At 41.6% G+C, this 15,028-nt stretch overlaps 1 protein-coding gene across 1 annotated transcript in view; it reads left to right on the top strand.

Moving 5' to 3' along the window:
* The first annotated feature begins 602 nt into the window (after positions 1–602).
* The window catches only part of LOC124605774 (grpE protein homolog, mitochondrial), a 42,034-nt gene continuing 27,608 nt past the window's right edge, over positions 603–15,028 (top strand). The window contains exons 1-2 of the mRNA XM_047137659.1: positions 603–890; positions 1,029–1,224. Coding sequence (XP_046993615.1) covers positions 802–890; positions 1,029–1,224 — 285 coding nt within the window. The 5' untranslated portion in view covers positions 603–801. The remainder of the gene's footprint in view (positions 891–1,028; positions 1,225–15,028) is intronic.

Genomic DNA, 15,028 nt, shown 5'->3' with positions numbered 1-15,028 from the left:
AAAGTGTGAAACATCAAACAGAAAATCAAACAGATTTTTTTATTTCTATAGACCTATTGGTATTATTTATGTATATGATTTTTGCCATTTAATAAAAAGATTTATCAAATTTTGATTTATTTTTATATGATCGACAGTTATAAATAAAAAGGTGTTATCTTTATTTTAAAAATATGTGATTCAATATTTGCTATTTATCTTTCCATTTGTTAATAAGTAAGAAAGTGAATCCTAAACACCCTATGACCACAGTCTAACATGTTAGACTGTGCTATGACTACAACACGATTAACGTATGCGCTGAGCTACCGACTAGTTCGTTAATATGTTGCAGGTTTTTATACTTAATAGCATTAGAAATGCTCTAGTATTCAAAAGCGCTTTTTAATTGATTTTAAAAGAAGTGTCATATTGCTTAGGAAATTATCTGGATATTGATCTTATAGATATGAATAACATCGAAGAAACTCAGTCCGCAGGGTGTTCTTGTGAGATTTGTTTGTCGAATAGTTCCACCGAGAGGTCACATAATTTCTTGTAAGATTTCCTCACTTTCAACTGTCGCTGAAATAGTCATGGTAGAGAGTTGATCTGTGTTTCGCTGTGGACTTAAATCTGCTTTTGTACGTCAGCTGTAAAATTCATTTGATATCGCACACATCCGACTAGATAATTATTTCCGCAAAATATGTTCGGGCAGATATTTGAGGATTCCCAATGGGTTCACTGTGCAGATGGAACCGATGGAACAAACAGTTTTCGTGATTAGCTTTGACCTGTTTAAAGTTCAGCAAGGCGAAGATGGCTGCTGCCGGCTTGCGTATGGGCTTGAGGGTGGCATGTGGGTTTACGGAAAGTATTAATGGACAGGCAACAGTTGTAACATCAAGGTATTCATTTAAAAAAACGAAATACATAATGTGCTATCAGAGAACAGAACTCATGGCATATATGTTTGACATATGTATGAGAAATGTTTCTTACATGTTGCGTAAACATTTGATAGGTGCGTTTTCTGGTTCTTATAGATTTTCTCACCTCAAGTATGTTCCCCGCAATCGTCAGCAGTGGAAAACTTGCAGCACAGCGGCATATGAAGGGAAAAAAACCGATCCAGATCCGACGCCTCCAGGAACGGATACAACAAGCAATAACCTGAAATCGGAGATTGAAAAACTGAGTAAAGAAGTTTCGCGGTTGACAGAGGAAAACAAAACATTGGATGTAAGTTCACTAGTTTGCATTGTCACAGATACAAATGATTTATATAATTAACCTAATGTTCAGATGTTTGTTGTTATCAAGAGTTGTCTGCATTGCATTCATCTTTCGACTGTTGCCTTTGATCTTACCTTTGACGACTGTGGACTATCCTGCCATTTATTTGAAGATAAAATGATCTTGTAGCAACATGTTTACCACTGTTCGGTGTGACTCTTTGGTAAAATGACAGACAATAGTTCCAATCTTCTGGGCAGTATAACTGGCAAAGTCAAAACGCAAAGATGGGTGGGGGTGGGGGAGTGTAATTGCAGGATCTTGCCTAGCAAAGCACTGTTGCTTTCAAACCAACTTTCATGTTGACACCAGCTTAAAACCTGTCCGTTTCTAATTTTTATTGTGAAATATTCTCTCAAGTGTTGTATTCAGTCAAAGTCAAGCTGAGTGTCATATTGTTGTTTAGTAGCTCTGTCCTCTTCGTTTCAGGCTGTGGCGCTGAAATCAGTAAATGTTTGAGATTGACATCAGTGTCCAAACTACATTGGTTGTCAGTCTGTGTTGGTGCATTTGTGGGCTAGGGTGTTATACTGACAGGACATGGTGCCTGTCCCCTCCCCACCTCTCTCTCTCTCTGGCTGTCAGTAGCCCAAGGTTTGAATGAGATTGTGGTAACACATTTTTCTATTTTCTACCCATATGTAGACATTTGCACCATATTTAGTGCATTTCTTGTTATGAAAAGTAAAACTACAAGATTACTTCAGAAAGCCAAATTATATAGTGGAAGAGTCTGATTATTTTAGTGCGTGTTACATTTGTATATCATACATACGCTGCTAAAAATGCAAGGAGTTGTCCGCTAAATAAATTTAACTCAGTTTGCATGTGTTTAGTCTTTTATTCCCTTTATGTAACTAATTGATTTTATTTTTGGTGTTGAAGCGACCAGGTGAAGCTAATGTTGCATGCTTATTGCTCACCAGTTACATGGACACAATCCTCCCATCACAACCATAGCTCCACCAAGCCATTTGTTTGTGGCCAGTTAACCAAAACGTTACTGCTCTGATTCTTGGCTAACCAGGTGGGTCCTGGTAGTCCTTTGGAAGCTTCTGCTGCCACTGTCCGTTTATCAGTGCCATCATGTTGTGGCCCTGTGCTATTGTACTCACTGGGCAGTGATTCAGAGTGATGCAGGTGGCCATCGCCTGCAGGCATTGGTACGTGCAGGTGCTAATCCATTCTCTCTAAGCCATGTGGACTTCCGGTGGTTGCCCTGTCCAACATTGTTCCCAAACCCCCCTTGCTACGTGCCCTGGCAGTGGTCATCTCATCAATGATATATATTGGATTTACAAACTACTTATATATTATTTCTTGCTGTCAGTGGTTCATCTACCTACTCTTGTGAACCTTGCAACGCCAAACAATAATTGAATTGACTATAACTAACATTTTTCCCAAGGGCATGCAGCTTTACTGTATGATTAAATGATGATGGCGTCCTCTTGGGTAAAATATTCCAGAGGTAAAATAGTCCTCCATTCGGATCTCCGGACGGGGACTACTCAAGAGGACATCGTTTCCAGGAGAAAGAAAACTGGCATTCTACGGATCGGAGCGTGGAATGTCAGATCCCTTAATCGGGCAGGTAGGTTAGAAAATTTAAAAAGGGAAATGGATAGGTTAAAGTTAGATATAGTGGGAATTAGTGAAGTTCGGTGGCAGGAGGAACAAGACGTTTGGTCAGGTGAATACAGGGTTATAAATACAAAATCAAATAGGGGTAATGCAGGAGTAGGTTTAATAATGAATAAAAAAAATAGAAGTGCGGGTAAGGTACTACAAACAGCATAGTGAACGCATTATTGAGGCCAAATTAAACACGAAGCCCATGCCTACTACAGTACTACAAGTTTATATGCCAACTAGCTCTGCAGATGATGAAGAAATTCATGAAATGTATGATGAGATAAAAGAAATTATTCAGGTAGTGAAGGGAGACGAATATTTAATAGTCATGGGTGACTGGAATTCGACAGTAGGAAAAGGAAGAGAAGGAAACGTAGTAGGTGAATATGGATTGGGGCTAAGAAATGAAAGAGGAAGCCGCTAGGTAGAATTTTGCACAGAGCATAACTTAATCATAGCTAACACTTCGTTCAAGAATCATGAAAGTGGTTTTATACCTGGAAGAAGCCTGGAGATACTAAAAGGTTTCAGATAGATAATATAATGGTAAGACAGAGATTTAGGAACCAGATTTTAAATTGTAAGACATTTCCAGGGGCAGATGTGGGCTCTGATCACAATCTATTGGTTATGAACTGTTGATTGAAACTGAAGAAACTGCAAAAAGGTGGGAATTTAAGGAGATGGGACCTGGATAAACTGAAAGAGCCAGAGGTTGTACAGAGTTTCAGGGAGAGCATAAGGAAACAATTGACAGGAATGGGGGAAAGAAATGCAGTAGAAGAGGAATGGGTAGCTTTGAGGAATGAAATAGTGAAGGCAGCAGAGTATCAAGTAGGGGCTAGTAGAAATCCTTGGGTAACAGAAGAGATACTGAATTTAATTGATGAAAGGAGAAAATATAAAAATGCAGCAAGTGAAGCAGGCAAAACGGAATACAAACGTCTCAAAAATGAGATCGATAGGAAGTGCAAAATGGCTAAGCAGGGATGGTTAGAGGACAAATGTAAGGATGTAGAGGCTTATCTCATGAGGGGTAAGATAGATACTGCCTACAGGAAAATTAAAGAGACCTTTGGAGAAAAGAGAACCACTTGCATGAATATCTAGAGCTCAGATGGAAACCCAGTTCTAAGCAAAGAAGGGAAAGGAGAAAGGTGGAAGGAGTATATAGAGGGTCTATACAGGGGCGATGTTATTGAGGACAATATTATGGAAATAGAAGAGGAGGTAGATGAAGATTAAATGGGAGATATGATACTGCGTGAAGAGTTTGACAGAGCACTGAAAGACCAAAGTCGAAACAAGGCCCCGGGAGTAAACAACATTCCATTAGAACTACTGACAGCCTTGGGAGAGCCAGTCCTGACAAAACTCTACCATCTGGTGAGGAAGATCTATGAGACAGGCGAAATACCCTCAGACTTCAAGAAGAATATAATAATTCCAATCCCAAAGAAAGCAGGTGTTGACAGATGTGAAAATTACCGAACTATCAGTTTAATAAGTCACAGCTGCAAAACACTAGCGCGAATTCTTTACAGATGAATGGAAAAACTGGTAGAAGCCGACCTTGGGGAAGATCAGTTTGGATTCTGTAGAAATGTTGGAACACGTGAGGCAATAATGACCTTATGACTTATCTTAGAAGAAAGATTAAGGAAAGGCAAACCTACGTTTTTATTATTTGTTGACTTAGAGAAAGCTTTTGACAATGTTTACTGGAATACTCTCTTTCAAATTCTGACGGTGGCAGGGGTAAAATACAGGGAGCGAAAGGCTATTTACAATTTGTACAGAAACCAGATGGCAGGTATACCAGTCGAGGGACATGAAAGGGAAGCAGTCATTGGGAAGGGAGTGAGACAGGGTTGTAGCCTATCCCCGATGCTATTCAATCTGTATATTGAGCAAGCAGTAAAGGAAACCAAAGAAAAGTTCGGAGTAGGTATTAAAATCCATGGAGAAGAAATAAAAACTTTGAGGTTCGCTGATGACATTGTAATTCTGTCAGAGACAGCAAAGGACTTGGAAGAGCAGTTGAATGGAATGGACAGGGTCTTGAAAGGAGGGTATAAGATGAACATCAACAAAAGCAAAACTAGGATAATGGAATGTAGTCGAATTAAATCGGGTGATGCTGTGGGAATTAGATTAGGAAATGAGACACTTAAAGTAGTAAAGGAGTTTTGCTATTTGGGGAGCAAAATAACTGATGATGGTCGAAGTAGAGAGGATATAAAATGTAGACTGGCAATGGCAAGGAAAGCGTTTCTGAGGAAGAGAAATTTGTTAACATCGAGTATTGATTTAAGCGTCAGGAAGTCGTTTCTGAAAGTATTTGTATGGAGTGTTGCCATGTATGGAAGTGAAACGTGGACGATCAATAGTTTAGACAAGAAGAGAATAGAAGCTTTCGAAATGTGGTGCTACAGAAGAATGCTGAAGATTAGATGGGTAGATCACATAACTAATGAGGAGGTATTGGATAGAATTGGGGAGAAGAGGAGTTTGTGGCACAACTTGACTAGAAGACGGGATCGGTTGGTAGGACATGTCCTGAGGCATCAATGGATCACCAATTTAGTACTGGAGGGCAGCGTGGAGGGTAAAAATCGTAGGAGACCAAGAGATGAATACACTGAGCAGATTCAGAAGGATGTAGTCTGCAGTAGGTAGTGGGAGATGAAGAGACTTGCACAGGATAGAGTAGCATGGAGAGCTGCATCAAACCAGTCTCAGGACTGAAGACTACAACAACAACAACAATAACTAACTTGAAACTTTTGATTCTTATACTTTTGTGACATACTAATGGGTGGGTGTATGACTAACATGGACTAATCTTTATTCAGTCCTCATTTTTTGACCCCTCTATCAGCCAGGACACTGAAATAAAATAAATATTAAGTTATTATTTCCCTTACATTGTGACACTATTTAGCTAGGGTGCTAGATACGCAGTACCTGTGTGTAAGCTGTGCCTTAGTGTTGAGAAGCCAATCCCACCCAGGTATGAATGGGGGCACATAGTCGTAGCACTACTATCATGAACTCACTCAGAGCCTGCTTTCTTATTGGCTCACTGCTTTTTCCAGCAGTGTTCTGGGCTCTAATGCTGTGTAGTGGCAACAATGGTATGGTTCTTTCCTTATTAATTACATGTAAGGTGCCCTGTGATAAAGCTGAAAACTGTTTCCAGAGCAGCTCAAAAACTCCTTGTTTATCGTTGGTAGCTGACTACAAGACTATTCGTATCTTCTTCTAACAGAGCTTCTTGGACGTCATATCCATACATCACCACTCTTAATTGTCATGGTTGATTATTCCAGCTAGATTCTTGTAGGATCATGTAAGAAATTATTCTCTCTTTATCACCCTCTTGCACATGCTGGTAGCCAATTGGTCCTGTTCTGTACTTTCCTCTCCTGTTTTCATCAACAAAATATGTGATATTTGCAGGAGAAACTGTTCTACAGGTAGACTTCACTACAGCCATATCCTACTGTGTGTATTTGTGTTTTGGCTCCCATTCATGCGATATTTATCCCTTTTTTCCCAAATGTGTGGAATTGCCACAGGCTTCTCAGATTTCCTCATATAATTTTATTATTAGTGGTGTCACCCAGTTTGCATGTGTAAAAGGTTCGTTTAAGTATTGACTGGTTTCCCAGTTCCTGGAGAAAAACCCTTTCGAAGCCCCTGCAATTTTTTCTGCTGTATGTATGACCTTGAAAAGCTGAGCCTGAACATCATTTTGCTTCCAGAATGAGATTTTCACTCTGCAGCGGAGTGTGCACTGTTATGAAACTTCCTGGGAGATTAAAACTGTGTGGCAGACCGAGACTCGTACATGGTACCTTTGCCTTTCATGGTTCGAGTCTTGGTCTGGCACACAGTTTTATCTATCTCCCAGGAAGTTTCATCATTTTGCTTATTTGCGACCAGAACTAATTAGCACATTTGCTGCCGAACTCTTTGAGATCATCAGAATTCCACTGCTTGCAGTCCCCAAGACAATGCTTCTTTTTGAAACCAACTCAACACATAACTTACCTTTCATTCCACTTCAGTGGCACCAGGCCCTCAAGTTATCTTAAAAATGATTCTGGAAGTAACTTTTCCTGTACATGAAACAGCTGTGCTGCACATACGGTAAAGAAGCACTTGCAGTTGCTTCCATATTCACTAAATGGCAGAACAGATTCATTCAGTGCTCGTGTTGCAGCTGTTGCTACATTGTTTATCGTCCTCGTTGACTAAGAAATCATAGCATGGTAGTGTCCCTAACTCCATTAACATTTCTTTGCAGTTTTATGTTTGAGTCTTCCGATCCTACCATTACCAGATGGTGGTTCTGTCCCATGATGTTACAATGTGGCACTTCACATTATACATGCACAAAATGGGAGAGAACAGAACATTAGCAGTAGTTTTCTTTGTATGTTTTGGAATGCAGGTTGTGGTGGCAAACTGATCTGTAGAGTAGCCTGAGATCTAGTCAAGTTCTAAAGGCGATTGTGAGCTGGTGAAGTCAACGAATCTAAGTTCTTAGTAGTGGTGAAATACTGGTCTGTAGTGTAGCTTGAGCCCTTTGTTTGATTGACATGTGACAGTTTGCTTATGAATTAGTGAAGTGTTATCAAATACTTACGTTAATTACTATGTTGCTGATAATGCATCTCCTTCTCTACCAGCTGATATTTAATTCCATCATTTGTTGGAGTCAATTCAACTGTGAAGTTGGTAGCAATAGCCCCAACTTGTTTCAGGTGCTGTTTGATATTGAGGACTTTGTACACAGTAATTCATTTTGCAGTGGTCTTGGCTAAATGATCCACCATTTCATTAAATACATCTTGCCTTTCAGTTTGTTCCTTCATGTTATGAGAACCTTTGATTTATTGTGCTAATTATTTACAATCTGCTCACGCTTTTTGTGTTTATGCCTATCCTCGTTCAGTTCCCAGTTGAGCTTCTGAGTTAAACAACGTCTTGTATGGATGTGTATATGCAGGATGATTAATTATTAAACTTTCAAACTGCTGTAGAAATAACACCACAGGCCAGAATGATGCCAAATTGCAACAGAATATTATCAGAGAAAGGGACAATGTATGTCAGAAGAAAAATAAATAGTTACAAAATGTAGCAATAGATGGCGTTGTAAGCATCATAATTTAAGTGATCGACTACAAATGACAAATGAATCATACAACAGTGCCTAAGGTGTACGTTTGGCGTTAAACAAACTGTACTGCTCAGTGTGCATGGATGTACAGGTGTGATACTGTTAGTTGCGTAAGCTCAACCATCACAGCAAGGTCATATCACATTGCATGGGAAAAATTGGCTTTTAGTTGTCCTGAGGCAAAAAAACTGCATAAAAAGCATCACTCACATCAGTTTTTAATTGTCCTGAGCCCAAAAACTGCAAAAAAAGCATCACTTGCTTTAATTGTTCCACAACTGATCAAAGTGTTTCTGGGGTCACGTTCAGAATGTGTTGCGCAATGCATGCCATCAATGCACCTAAGTTTGCAATTGGAACACTGAACACAACGTCTTTCAGATATCCCCACAGCCAGAAGTCACAGGGATTAAAATCAGGTGATTGGGACGGCCAAGCTGAAAGGAAATGGAGGCTGATAAATCTGGCATTTCCGAAATGGCACTTCAGCAGCTGCTTAACTGGATTTGCAATGTGCGGCGGTGCACCATCTTGCATAAAAATGACCCTATCCACACTGTTGGAGAGCTGGAATGATGTGGTTGCGCAAAAGACACTCATAGCACTTACTAGTGACGGTGCAGGTAACAGGACCGGAAGCACCTGTCTCTTCGAAAAAATATGGCCCTATGCCATAAATATGGAGCCATAAACCTGCACCAAGCAGTGACCTTTTCAGGATGAAGTGGTACTGGTAGATTTGCATGTGGATTTTCCATTGCCCATATTCGACAGTTCTGTGTATTGACATAATTATCCTGTCATATGGAAGTGGGCTTCGTCTGTCCACAAAGCCTTCCATGGGCAATCATTGTCCACTTCCATGCGAACAATAAATTCTAAAGCAAACGTCTCTCTTGCTGGCAGGTCAATGGGAAGCAACTCGTGCACATGGGTAATTTTGAATGGATAGCAAAGAGGGATGTTTCGTAGGATTTTACACACTGTGGTCACAGGTATGTCCAATGTTCGGGAAATTCTCCGTGCACTACATGTTGGCATACGATGACGCGTCTCCTCCTTCATTGCAAGGGCCATTGCATACACTGATGTCGAATCAATTCACACTGATGTCGAATCAATTCATTTCCTTCCTCTACCAGGTTGCACACCAAAAGAACCCGTCTTTTTGAATTTCTGAATCATTTTCTCCAGACCCACGGCAGTCATTGGACCAACACCTTTTTTTCAAACCATTCAGTGTCTGGAACTTCTGCAGAGCAATGTGTGCGCAATTGTCATTCTTGTAATACAGCTTTACAAGCAGAGTGCGATCCAGCATTGAGACAGTCATGGTGAACGTCGCAGACGCGAAAGGAGGATATGCCATGTACCCAGCGTGTTTATACCAATTTCAGTGGGTCGTGCGCATAACAGGTGTTTTGATTTACATATTCTGAAGCATACAGTGCCATCTGTTGATCAATGTTCACACTGTTTTTTTCCTGCCATACGTTTTTCCCCCTTCTCCAACAATATTCCATTGCAAGTTGACGTCATTCTGACCAGTGGTGGTGTTTCTACAGAGTTTTGGAAGTTTAAGTATAATCACCCTGTACTTTCAGCTTACTATATCATTTGATTCCATGACTATAGCCTCTCGTAGATAGGAGTCCCAAGTTTGCACCACCTACATTCTTGCAAAAGTATTTAACCCGTGAGCTTCTGCTTTTGTATACTCCAACAAAATTTTATGCTGAATAAGAATACAATTGACTTTCAATAATTTGAAACTCCAGGGACTAGGAAAAATGTTCAAATTAGTGTCCCAGACAATTGAGAGGGACGGAGGAACACATTCGTATAAATGAGTGTGTGATTGAAAGTAAATTGTAGTACATACATGTGACATACATATGTACGTTCATCTTTATTTTAATAATGTACAAAATAATATGTATGTACATGATGAAGCAAGTGTTGGACCTCTTTTTGCCCAGCGTGGTGCCCCAACTCGACATGGCATGGACTCAACAAGTTACGGGAAGTCCACTCCAGAAATATTGAGCCATGCTGCCTCTACAGCTGTCCATAATTGCTAAAGTGTTGCCGTTGGAGGATTTTATGCATGAACAGGCCTCTTGGTTACACCCCATAAATGTTCAATGAGATTAGTGTTGAGTGATCTGGGTGGCCAGATCATTCACTCGATTTGTCCAGAATGTTCTGCAAACAAATCGCGAACAGTTGTGGCCCGGAGACATGGCGCATTATCATCCATATAAATTCTATTGTTGTTGGCTGCAAATGGTCTCTAGGTAGCTGAACATAACCATTTCCAGTCAGTGATCAGTTCAGTTGGACCAGAGGGCTCAGAAGTCCATTCCATGCAAAGACAGCCCAAACCATTAGGAACCCCACCAGCTTCTACAGTACCTTGTTGACAACTTTGGTCCATGGGTTTGTGCCACACACGAACCCTACCATCAGCTTTTACCAAGTGAAATCAGTAGTCATCTGACCAGGCCATGGTTTTCTGGTCGTCTTGGGTCCAACTGATGTTGTCATAGGCTTAGGATAGGCGCTGCAGGCGATGTGCTGTTAGCAAAGACACGCTCTTCATTGTAGGTTTAGGAAGGACCGGTCCACCTTCAATAACCTGGCTCTTGTGGAAACAGTTTTAGTGGAGGCTTTCTTGCATCGGCGTCATCTCCTAGGTATATTTTTTGACATTGAAAAGGCCCATGATACTACTTGGAGATATACAAGGTGTTTCAAAAATAATATACCTATTTCGAATGCCTATATTTATTAAACATTAAGACATATAGATATGAAACTGTGTACACACACACACACACACACACACACACACACACACACACACACACACACACACACATATTTATGAACCTCTCAAGTTCAGAGTACAGATGTTCAATATTTCCTCCATCAGCGACATGAGCAATATCACATCAATACTCAAATTCCTCCCATACTCGGGCAAGCATGTCCTCTGCCACTGATGTTATGGCAGTACGGATCTGGTTCTTCAACTCTTCCAGGTTCTGTGGGAGTGGTGGTACATAAACATTGTCTGTAATGAAACCCCACAGGTAGAAGTCAGAGGATGTCAAATCCAGTGACTGTGGAGCCCAGCTGAGACTTGCTACGTTGCCAGCTACTTGACGACCAATCCAACAGTTTGGGAGAGTTTCATTCAGATATTCACGCACTTGACAAATCCAGTGAGGGATGCCTCGTCTTGTTGAAAAATGAAGTTGTCCTCCTGCAGCCTTGGAAACAACTAGTTATATAATATAGCGAGATACTGCTGAACGTGGGTTATAAACACGTGATCGGGATATTGTACAAAACACATTGACTTTGGGCAAATCTCTTACATGTTCAGTGGCTGCATGTGGATTCTGTAGGCTCCAAATTTGAACATCGTGTTTGTTCACCTGACCACTAACATGGAAAGTCGCTTCATCACTGAACACGATGCGTTGTGCAAAAGTGTGATAATTGTCAGTGGCATCAAGAATCTCATTACAAAATGCCACACGTTTGCGTTTGTCATCAGTATGTAACTCGTGCAGCTTCATAACCAACCAACGTCTCTGAACACACCAAATTATTATTGTAGGCAGTTGTAACTTCCAACTGGCACGAGGAGTTGATTTTGAAGGACAACGTTGGAAAGCATTTGTATTCGTGCAACATTTTCTTCAGGAACACGAGGGTGGCCAGGACTCTTTCCTTTACATACATATCCTGTATCTAGAAACTGCCAATACCATCTGCAAGTGTTCAACCCATTCGGAGGATCAATTTGGTACCACAGCCTGAAACGTCTTTGCACTGTAATCACGGAATTGCACTTCGCAAACTCAAGAACACAAAATGATTTCTGCTGCGGAGTAGCCAGTTTAAACACATGACGGTTACCAAGCAAAACAGAAGACAACTGAAATCTAGAAGCTATTAATATAAACTAGACTATGTATTTGTTTCTCCAATGGCCAAGCCAAGGCACAGTGATTAATAGTTTGGACAAAATTAAACTTTTGTAGTATGTATATTCTTTTTGAAACACCCTGTGTTATCCTTGGGCAGCTCCGCGAGTTGTGTTTTCAAGGATGTCTCCTTCCTATCACCATGCTGTTTTCGATATCAAGTTAATGACACCTTATGTGATCATTTTGAACAGGGAATTGTCACTCAAGGTAGTGTTTTAAGTGTAACTATGTTGATCATAGCTGTTAATAGTACTATGTCAGTAGGTAAGTGCCTAGAGTCTGATTAAAATTACTTGATATGACACTTCATGGGCTGGAGCTGGTTTGTTTCAATCAGAGCACTCAATGTCATTTCTGAATTGTCCGCTGTTGTCGCAATATTGTCCAGTTCACCTTGTACAGTTTTCTTTGTTGTTGTATTTGGATCCCAAATCCTGGATCTGGCCCTCTAATTTTGTATTTCATCATGCATGGAAACACACACACACACACACACACACACACACACACACACATTCCGTACACAGCAGTAGCCAAACACTACTGGATCCTTCTGCACAAGACGTGATTTAGCGTCACATATACAGTTATTGTAATCACAGAGATCGATTTACATTGAAAAAGTTTTGCATGAGATTATGTGAAGCCAAATTTTTGAAGGTTGAACTCAACATGGCTACTGCTCTATGACCGTAAACGTAATGTTTTAGCTTAGGAGCTTCTTGGAGAAGGTCACAGACTTGAAACTCGTGAAGGACAGCAATATTTTTTATTTCTAAACCTAATTAAGACTTTCATTGCTATTTTTCAGTTAATTGATTTAAATCTAAGTTAAAAGCTCTTTGTCCAGTGATGACATTTCTTTAAATGATTTAATCTGACTTTTACTGTAGTAAAATGATGAAGGCTTATGACAGTCAGTGCCATTTTAATCACCAAAAAGAAAAAAGAAAGAAACAAGCACTTCTTGGTGCCTTTCACAGAACTTATAAAACACAAATTAGTTCAGTCACAAAATTTTCCGAGAGCAAACTAATCACAATGTCAACACTGGCCCCCCCCCCCCCCCCCCCCCCATGTTGGTCCGGGGATTAGCATAGGCCTGAGGTATTCCTGCCTGTCATAAGAGGGACTAAAAGGACTCTCCCACTTTCTGGGCCTAAAACTTCAGGTCCCATTTTATGGTTTGAGCTGTCCCTTCCCAAATTCTTCAGAAGTGCGGGTCATTTGGGGAAGGACGCCTTACATGGTGCAGTTATCCATAGTGCCATTAGATTTGATCTCCTGAACCTCTTCTTGTCATGGCTTTGATTCTCCACCTGCAATTCAACTGTTTGGCCACTTTCCGGGGTACATCATCATCATCTTCTTCTTCTTCTTCTGTTTTCTCCTGTCCTCTTTTGCCCCCATGACAATATTGGATTTCTCTGCGCCCAATATACAGCACGTTAGCCAGTTCGTTGTAGTGGGACCGTCATGTACCCATTTGGTGGTAGCCCCCTGACAACACAGGGATTGCACTGCCGATGTCTTAGCTTTAAATACCCCACGTATGCCAAGGAGTAGATGCCCGTGTTCTTGGGGCATCAGGACCCCCGGCAATGGCCCTCATGCCAGGTGGCCTTTGCTGTGACTGAGTGGCGCCCAAGGGGAGAGCCCCTGATCAGAGTGGGTAGCATCAGGGCGGATGACCCGCAATGAAGCAGACCAAGTCATCTCTTGCTGGTGACCAAATGGTGCCAGCGGTCCCTAAGAAGGGAAAGATTGAATACAATGCTGACAGGTATGACCCTAACTCATTTCCGTCCCTCGCTACAACGTGCGAGGAACATAGGGTACAGAGACAAGAGAGCCATATTAACCTCGGTATTTCATCTGTAACAGAATGGATGGGGACTCCTTTAGACCTACAAAGCCTCAATTATTTGTTGAAAATCTCGAGGACAAGTTTGGGGAAGTCGCAGTGCAAGATGAGAGATGATTCAGTCTTCATACAGACAGCATCCCCAGCCCAGTCTTGGGCCATACTTGCCTGTGACCAGCTGGGTGATATTCCTGTTTGCGTCACTCCCCATAAAAGCCTCAACATGGTCCAGGCGATTATTTTCCATCATGGCCTCTTCTTGCAGTCTGCACCAATTTAGAATGGCAGGGTGTTCATTTCATCTGGCGCATTTATAGGGGACCCAAAGACAGTAGGGTTGGTACTGGTGCCTTCATCTTGGCCTTTGAGGGTGGTTCATTGCCTGAAAAGGTCAAGGTGATGGTTTACCGCTGTGATGTTAAACCATATGTCCCTACCCCTATGCGGTGCTTCAAGTGCTGGGAATTCGGGCACATGTCTTCCCACTGCAATTCCAGTGCCACACATCAAGACTGTGGACGTCCACTGCATCCAAATACTCCATATGCGCCTCCTCCCACTTGTATCAGCTGTGGAGAGCACCACTCCCTATGCTCGCCAGACTGCACAGTACCCCAAAAGGAGTGGAAAATTATGCTGTATTATACCCTGGACCGGCCGACTTTCTTCAGTTGCTCCCAAAGCACCTACTTCGGGAGCAATACACCTCCCCCCCCCCCCCTCCCCCCACAAGTTCAGGGGACATCAGTGCCGTCCCCTCCCAGCCGGAGAAGCAAGAGGGTCCTCTCGTGCAGAAGGGGTCCCTTGGGTCTCTTTCTTCCGAGATCTCCACTAATGCCACAGCAGACACTCGCCAGTGGCTAAAGGAGCCAAAATATGCTGGATGAAGAGTTTCATGGTCTTCCTCCATGCCTGAAGCTACTTCAGAGAAGTCCTTAAAGCAAGCCCCTAAAGAGAAGTGAGAAGGCAAGCACACCAAGAAGTAGTCTGCTAAGAAACAGGACCCTCTGGTGGCCCCAACACCACCACTCCCTACCGGTTCTGCATCCATGGATGAGG

Source organism: Schistocerca americana, chromosome 3, assembly GCF_021461395.2.
Source record: "Schistocerca americana isolate TAMUIC-IGC-003095 chromosome 3, iqSchAmer2.1, whole genome shotgun sequence".
NCBI classification, from domain to species: domain Eukaryota; kingdom Metazoa; phylum Arthropoda; class Insecta; order Orthoptera; family Acrididae; genus Schistocerca; species Schistocerca americana.
This window is presented reverse-complemented; position numbering and strand designations above follow the sequence as displayed.